The 9,739-nt window shown below is 44.2% G+C and overlaps 1 protein-coding gene across 5 annotated transcripts in view; it reads left to right on the top strand.

The window, feature by feature from the left end:
• Positions 1-8,267: 8,267 nt before the first annotated feature.
• DCUN1D4 (defective in cullin neddylation 1 domain containing 4) overlaps positions 8,268-9,739 on the top strand; it is a 65,311-nt gene continuing 63,839 nt past the window's right edge. The window contains exon 1 of one of the 5 annotated variants that reach the window (XM_017678871.3): positions 8,268-8,425. In XM_017678871.3, the coding sequence (XP_017534360.1) occupies positions 8,401-8,425 (25 nt within the window). In that variant the 5' untranslated portion in view covers positions 8,268-8,400. Of the gene's footprint in view, positions 8,426-8,701; positions 8,828-9,491; positions 9,511-9,739 lie in introns of those variants that run through there. The other 4 variants (XM_017678872.3, XM_017678873.3, XM_017678874.3 and 1 more) reach the window with 4 other exon arrangements.

Below are 9,739 nucleotides of genomic sequence, written 5' to 3'. Positions count from 1 at the left end.
CCCAGGGGATGGGGCAGGGCAGCTGGGAGGCCTAGAGCACAGAGAAAGCTGGTCAGGGCCAGGGTCAGGGTCTAAGGGTGACTGTGGGCAGGGTAGGACCCAGAGTCTGGGTGTGGGTGGCTGCAGGAGAAGCAGTTTTGACTGCAACCCAGTTTGGGATGAAGGTAAGTAAAATTTGGAAACAGATGTTTATTTTTTACATTTCCTCTCCAAAAAGCACTGCTTCTCTCTTGCTCTCTGCCAATACCTCCGTACTTGAAAATGCTGCCCCCCAGAACCAAGCCTTCCCCTCTCTCTGCTGTACAGCCTGAAACTGTTCACCTCACCCACCAGTTCCCTAACAAAATTCTATTCTTTGAGCACAGGCTCCGATGTCAGCCAGACTCAGGAAGAGAGCTAACACAGTGGAACTCATCTCTCATGAAATTACTGATAGCCACTGACTAGTCTCTAAAGTGCTTGGATTTTAAAAAGGGAATACTTATAAATTTAAGTAAATATCTAATCTAGGAATTCTTAATTTAGGGGATGATGGGTGGGCATAGGTGGGTTTCAGACCTTTGACAGAGAGTCATCGCTTTCGATGATTCCAAAAGGTGTCTGTGACTCTGAAAATGCTAAGGACATTTGCTGTAACCTGTTTTGGCTAAGGCAGTGCAACAAAGGAAAATGTAAGCATTCAGGTTAGTTGGAAGAAAGTATTTTTCATTTGGGTAAATTGTGTGTGTGTGTGTGTGTGTGCCTGTATATATCTGTGTGTGTCTCCAAGTTCTTTTCCTTTTTTCTCTGTTTTGGAACCATAGATTTTTCCTCTTAAATGCTTCGATTTATTGCTTCCCTCCAACCAACATGGCTTCTCAGGTAGCTTCAACTGGGGGATTCAGGTGTGAGTATTGGGAGGCTTGGGGTAGTGAAGGCAGGGGTAACAAGGTTGTTGGGGCCAGAATCTGCTTAGGCATGGGTTTTTGATATCTTACATCCTCTTCTTTTGTAAAACAGGAAGTTCTTATTTCCAGAGAAGAAATAAGAAGTGAGAGGAAATAAGAAGTGAGCCACCAAGGAAGTGAGCATATCATTACCAAGGAAGTGAGCATATATTTTCCTCAGCTCCGGTCCTCCTCCCCCCCTCCCCCATTTCCTATTTCTGTCTGCAGTGTCATCCACTCTCCCAGAATGCTTCACTTTGCCGTAATAAGATGCTCAGCTGCTGTGCAGCCACCGACGTCTGGAGATGGATGGGGCCTCCTGTATTGCCCTGAGAGGGATGTTAAAAAGACATCGTATTCATGGAAGCAGGCTAGAGAAGGCGAGGAGAAATGAAGAGGCTGACAACACACAGAAGCTATTGTCCAAGTAAAATGGTTGTTCTTTCTGTCTATCCCCTGCTAGCTGGAGTAACTGAAGCAATGATAAATATTTGAAAGTCGCTATAAAGGTCATGCATTGTTTAGATTCAACTGGAAAATTATACCTTCTGAGATTGAATTTAATGCAACATTATTAGGACTTGATTAGCTTATTGCAAATAAGGTGAAAATACCCAATTCAGGGAAGAACATGTGGTAATGAATACATTTTAATTCAAATTCTCTGTTAAATCCCTAGGCAGGTGTGATTTCCATAAAATAAAAGGCCCTGGGTAAAAAAGAAAAGTGTCGGTTTAGGCATCTTATAATTGTGCTAGAGAAAAAGATTAGCAAAAACAGGCTTATTCATGTGATCCTAATAGTAGTGTATCAAAAAATCCTGGAAGTTAGAAATAGTTTCTAAAATAAATACAATTTTCTCTATATCTAGGAAAGGCAAAAAAAATTCACTGCTAAATGAAATTGAAATTGAAATACTGATGTCAAATCTTGATATAATTGGAAAACTCTTAGCTTTTCTGAGAGATCCCTAAGATGGCTGCTTCATAAAAAAACAATTTTTCTAGACATTTTAAACTACAGGTTCGTTTTTAGTTGAAATAGTCCTAAAGATAGAAAGTAGCCAACTGCACCTCATAAGACTGCATGAGGTTCACAAGGAAATATGTGAAAGCATCGCTTAATTGGTGCTCATGCATTCATTCCTGCTTCCCTCTCCCACTCTTACAAATGCTTTTACATATTTTATCTTATTTAGCCCTTCTTTGTCCCTTGAAGGTATTACTCCCCTTTTTGTAGATGAAGGAACTGAGGCCCAGGCAAATTTAATGCCTATTCAAGGGCTTGTAAGTGGTAGGGTCTGTGTTTTAATTCAGGCCACCCAAGGGTAATAATTAAAGACATTTTGCCTTTGCCTCTGGGATAGCAGATTAAAAATCTTTTATACTAGTAAATGTGGCTCACAGGGAAGAGTAATATTACTTCAAACTACAAGGAAGAGAAATTATTCACTATAGAAACCTAATACATGTCTGTATTCATGCAGAATCCCCTGTAATTTATCACAACCTGTTTACTTGTTTAGAGTACCATCTTTCTATATCCGCAGGAATTTCCTACATCCATTTGAACTTCCAGTAACAACCAGTTTTCGGTAAGTTTTCAAAGGGTGTGAATGACTTTGCATGGATATTGTGTACTCAAGTTTTTTCTTTTCTGTGTAGTCTTACATTTCAGTATCAAATTAGGCTAATTTAACATTGATGGCATGTCTTGCTGAAGGACACATTTCTGTCCTAATTCAGTGTTCACTGTCAACTCTAGAAAGGAGGAAGTAAGTCAAGTTAATAAAACAGAGCAACTGTAAAGTTAGGGACTAGCTTAGAGGAAAAGAAATATTTGGGCTGACAAGCCAGATGCTTTATTTAAGAATGTGAACAGTACTCCAGCTAACATTCATTGAGCCACATACTTTTATGTGCTTAAATTGTATTTATTCATTCATTTCATCCTCACAACATACCTATGAGGTAGTTCCTGTTACTGTCATCATTTTGCAGATGAGGGAACCAAAATATACAGTGATACGAAGTAATCTGTCTTCTTACCTGGTGGAGCCAACGGGATTTTATGTATGTGTGTGTGTGTGTGTGTGTGTGTGTGTGTGTGTGTGTGTGTGTATATATATATATAATTGAAGTGTAGTTGATATTCAGTATTGTATTGGTTTCAAGTACATAGCATAGTAATCTATATTATTAAATGTTCACTCCAACTAGTGTAGTTACTCTCTGTCAACATAGAAAGATGCTACAGAAGTACTGTCTTTATGTGGTACTTTCATCCCTGTGACTAATGTATATTATGATTGAGATTTTGTGCCTCTTTATCTCCCACACCCACCCCACTCACCCACCCCAACCCCTCCCCTGTGGTAACCACCAATCACTTCTCAGTGTCTATGAGTCTATTGCTGTTTTGTTCATTTTGTTTTGTTTTGTTTTTGGATTCCACATATAAGTGAAATCATATGGTATTTGTCTGTCTCTGCCTGGCTTATTTCACTTAGCATAATACCCTCTAGGTCCATCCATGTTGTCACAAATGGAATAATTTCTTTCTTTTTTATGGCTGAATAATATTCCATTGTGTATATATACCACTTCATCTACTTTATCCATTCATCTACTAATAGACACTTGGGTTGCTTCCATATCTTGGCTATTGTAAATAATGCGGCAATAAACATAGGGGTGCATTTATCTTTTCAAATCAGACATTTTGTTTTCTTCAGATAAATTCCTAGAAGTGGAATTACTGGGCCATATGTTATTTCTATTTTTACTTTTTTGAGGAACCTCCATATGCTTTCCACCAATGGGATTTTAATCCAGGCTCTCTGGCTCCAAAAAGCCAATGTTCTGCTTCAGAAAAAAATGGCAAAAGTGCTCCCAAGGCTAAAAATGCCCAGGGTAGAGTTGGGTCCAGAAAGTTCCGTGTGTTAAGGATTTTTTTGGGAGGTTACATTATAGCCCCAACAGAGGCTGATGAAAAAAATGCAAGTTCTTTGAATGTGCATTATAACCCCACATGACAGGGTATCAATTCTATGAAGTAACCAGTAGTGATTATAAAGAGGGCACTTGGTTGTGTTTAATAGGCAGTGTTCTGACTTCCAGCATAAGACAGGCAGGGGAAAAGGTAGCTGATGAAAGAAAAAGTGTAATAAATAAAAGCAAGATAGATGGCCAGCAGTGCCATCTTTTCATCTTGTCAATTGTTATCACTTTTGAGGAGAGACTGTCCTTGCTGGTGACAATGAGGAAAATGTCTACTTATACACTTTTTCTATTAACCTGGTAAGTGGGATGTGACTCTATGCAGGTACTGAAAAACAAAATCAACATTTTTATTACCCTAGTAGAATCTGCCATGTAGCTACTTGCAAAACTGTTTATGTATACATATGAAAAGCAACATATGTTACAGTGATGTTCTTATGAAATTGAAGGTTTAAGAGTGGAAACTGGTTCCAAACAACACAGGCTTCAATGGTTAAGAGGTTAATTCCAGTAGCCTGAGGAGGCTGCTCCTCTCACCTATGTATCAAAGTAGTGACTTTATGACATTCAGCAGAGCCTTATGAGATATTCTGATAAGTAATCTCACTAATAATATACCATGAATTACATGGTGCTGTTGAAATAAGGTCAAAAGGATAAAATAGATAAGAAGGATGTAGTTACCTGGAAAGAATCCTTCTGAGTCATATTTTTCATAATATTTATCCACAAAAGCAGCCCAACTGGCTAATATTCAACTCTAGAAAGAGGCCAGGATTCACTATGTTTTAAAAGCACTTTCACATCCACATTATTGTATCCTTGTAAATAAATCTCTCAGGTAAGTAGAGCATGTATTAACCTGATTAAAAAGAGAAGAAACTGAAGCCCAATAAGGGGACATAACAGCACAGGGAATTTGACTATTTAAGGACACCACTACTTATAGCTGAATGGGTAATTAATGGAGCTCCCTAAGCCTCAGTTAACTTATCTGTAAACAGGGGATATTAGCACCCTACTATGGCGTTGTGAGGTTAGGTGTAGCAACTTACAAGCAAAGCACTGTAAGAGTAGTGCCTACTTATCACATTGGAAAGCATTAAAAATATTATCACTGGGGTCAGCAAATTGTCAGTTAGTTATGAGTTTGGAGAAATAAACTATCCTGACCTCTACAGATACATTTGACTTTTTCCTGTTCACTGCTGTAAACCCATGAATCTTGACTTTTTATTAGGAGTAGGGATCTACATCCTCTCTCATTGCAATCTGAGGCCAAATTAATTCCTCCCTGCTGTTTTCTCTTCACATCTTACCAGCTGTACATTTACCTATTTGTCTATAAGCAGGCCCAGATTTACTTCAGTCTTTAGAATTGTGCCATTCTCTATTCTGTATTCTCAACCCAACACATGCAGGAAAAGCATGCTATGGTGGGATTTGTAGAACTTGGAAAAAAATTTTACTCTACCATAACAGTCCCAAGACAATTATTTATTTTTTTTCTTCAAGGATTTGAATATAAATGCACAGAAGTGTAACATTATTATCTCAGTAAACATTCCCACAGAGATCAAATTATTTGGGAATGACATTAATGAGGAAAAAAATGAAATGTTGTATTATATACTGAAAAAATTCCTAATTGAATTTCATAAGAGAGATGGCAATCCAGCTTTGAAGTATAGAATTTGTATTAGACTGATATAACTTTCAAATGGGAAAAGAGACTAGTGGAATATGAAGCTTTGTTATTGGACAGTGTGGTACAGGAGAAAAGACCTGCTCTAGGAGTTGGGAAATTTGAGTTTGATTATTGCTATGTTATTAACTAGCTGAATGACTTGGATTAGACCTTTAACTCCTTTGGACCTCAAATCTCATATTCTTAAAACGAGGAAGTTGGATTCGATAATCTCCAAGGTTCCTTCCAGGTCTAAAATTTCATATTACAGTCAACACTCAGTTCACTTTAAGAAACAGTTAACTTGTGCCTATTTAAAAGTACTGTACTAGGTGCCAGGGACATTAAGATAAATATAGCAAGCTTCCTGCCCTCAAAGGTATATAAGGTGTATAATCTGTGGATTATACAAATGACAGGATAATATTTGCAGAATAGTATACAGTCACTTAATTACATCTGTTTTGTTATTCATAAAATACATACAGCAGTGAGGGTTAGCCCTGAGTTTTGCCTCTCAATCTCTAGGCTGTAGCTGACCCACTATAAACAGCTGTGTAAATTACTAAGTGTTTTTTATTTGAAAATAATCATATTGACCTAACTGAAAGTGATGCTGAGAAATAACACAGTTGTATATTATATAAATTTTTATGGACACCATGCTCCAGTGGAGTGCTGGGACAAAGCAGATAGCAGGTCCCTCATGTAACTTAGCATTACATACATAATTATAGTTTGCTTCTAATTAATCAATATAGCAAATGGCTACCTAAAATAAATTAATTGTGGGCTCATTTTAATTTAGAGGGGTCAAGAAGCAAGCCCATTTCTGTGCAAAACAACTGTGTCTCAATCCTTTAAGCACCATGATAAGCAGTAAAAAAACCATACAAATATTATATATACAAAGTATTATGAGCTTATATAAATTAGATATAATTTATTTCCTAGATGTAAAAGATGTTGCAAACATACAAGGGTTAAAGAATGTAGGAGCAGCTTTTCTGCTAGGAGTAAGGAGGACATTCTTACAATGAGATCTGCCCAACAAGGAATGGCTCATCTTAGAATGCAGAGGTACTTACACATTTCTGAAGCTAGACCCGACAGATTAAAGGTCAGGTTAAAAGATCATCAATACTGAGGAGATTCTTGTCTTGAGAAGGAACCTGAAGTGGACAAATTTAGGTCAATTCTGAGACTCCCTGATTAGCTGAAGTGATTCATAAATGTTTGAATGATAGAAATATGATAGACATAACATTATAAGGATGTAATCTATTAATGAGACATTAGGGATTAAGAAAGATGGAGTATTTTACAAGAGAAGTGGTTTAGACAGGAACTGGTTTTATCCTGTTCTTTCAAATATTTTGTTTTTGTATTGAAATCTAAATTTCAGAACCCAGTTGAAACTCACACGCTTTGGCTATAGAATTCTAAAACCAAAACTATTGCTATTTTGCAACTAGCTGTTTGTGGCGTCATCCACTCCCAGAGTCAGGATCCTGGAATGCCCTGGCCACCGTAAGGGGCAGGGCTTTGGGATACAGGGAAGTGGTATGTGCGTGCTATAGTTGGGGTAGGAGGGGCGACCTTCTGTTAGTATCTTAGAATATTATTCTGCGACTATATTATGGTAAATGTGATAAGTTGGTTTGAAAGCATTGAAAAACTGGCCACAACTCATGAAAATGGTGTGACTTCTTGACTTAGGAAACTCAAGTGGTCAGAATTCCCTTAAATCAACACCTTCCTCTTTCACGTAAAAGCCAAATGATGACCCCTGTGTCAACGACTTAGGTTCTCTCAGCTTGAGCTAGATGTCCTTCGAGGTCCGGTGACCTGCTCCATGACTTGCCTGCTAGACTGAGCCCGAAGCTCACAGCGTGGCCCTGGACTTCCTGGATGCCGTACCGGGGGTGTACAGATGTGTGTATGACAGACAATATCTGTACCTTCGTGTTGATTCTGGAAAAGAGGTGCTTTTTACAAACGGGTTAAGATGGATTGTTTTCCAAGAAATGGGGATTTGTTCCTCGGCAGAGGGTTTGCTGGAAACGAAGACACGGCGATTCTTTATCCAGTTTCCAGCTATAGGAAACAGCAGCAAGAGAGGTAGTCCAAGTACGGCGCGGACCGTGCTCCTGCAGAGAGCAGCTCTGAGGCGTCCAAGACAAGTTGGAGACCCGGAGGCGCCGCGCAAGGCGCGAGGTGTGGGCTGACTCCGCCACTCCATGTAGTGGGATGCAAGCCGCCCCAACCGCACTTCCCAGTCTCGGTTCTTAGGAGAACACCACGCGTGCTTTGTTTCAGATGCCTACCCATCCTTCTCCGTTGGTCTGTAGCGCCACCAATCCCGCCCGCGACGGGGCGGGGCTTCAGGGTCAAGGCGGACCAAATCCCCAGCCTCGCCCCTCCACGCGCTCTCGGACCCCAGGGGCTGAGTGACGGCAGCTGGGTCCAACCTGCTGCTCCAGAGCGTGGTCTCCGCCAGGGGCGTTACCGGACCAGGCGCTCGGACCAACCACATTGGACATCAGGGGGCGGGGCCTCCTTGAAAGCTTCAGACCGGTGCTCTCCGCACTCCCTTTGTCAAATGAGAGCTGCGGCCGGGCGGTTCCTCAACCAAGGTTCAGCCAATGATGGAGGCGAGGTGGGCGGGTCGGGAGTGCCTGGCGGCGGGTCCTCTGCTCCGAGCCGAGGTGCGGGGAGCCGGTGGGGGGACGGCGAGGCGAGCGCGGAAGCCTGGGTTTGCGAGCAGGGAGTGAGCTGCTCGAAAATGCACTCGGATGCTGCTGCTGTCAGTGAGTAACAGAGCCAGCGGGCCAGGGCGGGCGGCTGCTAGCAATCGCCACTCGGCTCCCGCAGTCCCCGACCCGTGCCTCCTGTCCCGAAACGCGCCGGGAGCCCCTGCCCGGGAGCCACCCCTTCCCCTCCCGGGGCCGGAGCCGGGGCGGGTGGTGACGCTGCGGGCAGCGCGGGGCGGGGGCGGGCGTTAGGGGAAGGGGCCGGTCTGCTGGGTAGGCGGGAGTGTGGGGGGTGGGGACTGGCTCCGTTTCAGTGTTGGGGGAAGGGGGGCGGGACGTGCGATGAAGGGCCGGGACCGTAGTGTCCGGGGTGAATGGAGGTGGAGGCGGCGGCGGGCACTAGCGGGCTGGGCCCGGCGGTGGCACCGGCCTGGTGAGAGAGGGAGTGAGCGTGCAGGGGTGAGGATTTCCTTGGGGCTGAGCGGTGCGGGCGGTTTGGTGAGAAAGACGGAGTGTGAGGGGACCGCGGGGGCGGGGACAATGGGAAGAAGGGCTGGCTGGCGGGGGTGGGGGGAACAATGCGGCGGGGGAATGGGGACAACGGCCGAGCGGGGCCGGAGGGCAGGCAAGATGAGGGCTGATGTAACGGGAGAGCGAGACGGTGGGAGGGACTGGGGTGTGGTGGGATACTTGGGGAATCTGGTAGGCGGGAGGGGCATAGGAAAGGTTGTGGGGTAGCCGAGTGTGAGAGGGGGCGGACGCTGGGGTAACAGGGTGGAGCAGGTGTTGGGAAGATCGGGTAATTAGAGGAAAGGAAGGAAGGGACGGTTTGGAGTGACAGAATGGGGGCAGGGGTAGAGGGGGTGCAGTGTGGGGGAAGAGATAGTTTGGAGAAAAGGGAGATCGGGAAGGTCTGGGGCAAGGGGGGCACTGTCACGTCCAGAATCTGTCCGCGCGGGGCTGGGGGAAGATGCCAGACTCTTGTTTGGGGGAGGTGACTCCCAGCGTGGCAGGGTCCCTGGAGCGGGGAGCCCTGAGCCTAGGGTGCGGGGAGAGGAGGGGGTGGGTCTGAGATGGAGGGGGCGGGGAGGTGCCCCGAGGTTGGCGCTGGCCGCGATTCCTCCAGAGCGGCGGGAAGCGAGGTCAGCGCGGGCGTGGGCTCCGGCTGCGGGACTGGGAGGCGGGGCAGGGACGCTGGCTGCGGGGTTTCCGCCGCGGTAGTCGGAGGAGTCGGGCCCTGGAGGCCAGGTGGGGTTTTTGCACAGGGGAGGTGTTGGGGACCCTGGCCGTCCGCAGGTTTGGCAGTCTGTGACGCAGTTATCTAATTTCTGGTCGTCAGGTGTCGAAGTTGGTGCCTCAGGACCCGCTTCC

This window comes from Manis javanica, chromosome 5, assembly GCF_040802235.1.
Source record: "Manis javanica isolate MJ-LG chromosome 5, MJ_LKY, whole genome shotgun sequence".
NCBI lineage: Eukaryota > Metazoa > Chordata > Mammalia > Pholidota > Manidae > Manis > Manis javanica.
Note: the sequence above shows the minus strand (reverse complement) of the source record. Positions and strands in the feature narration are given on the sequence as shown.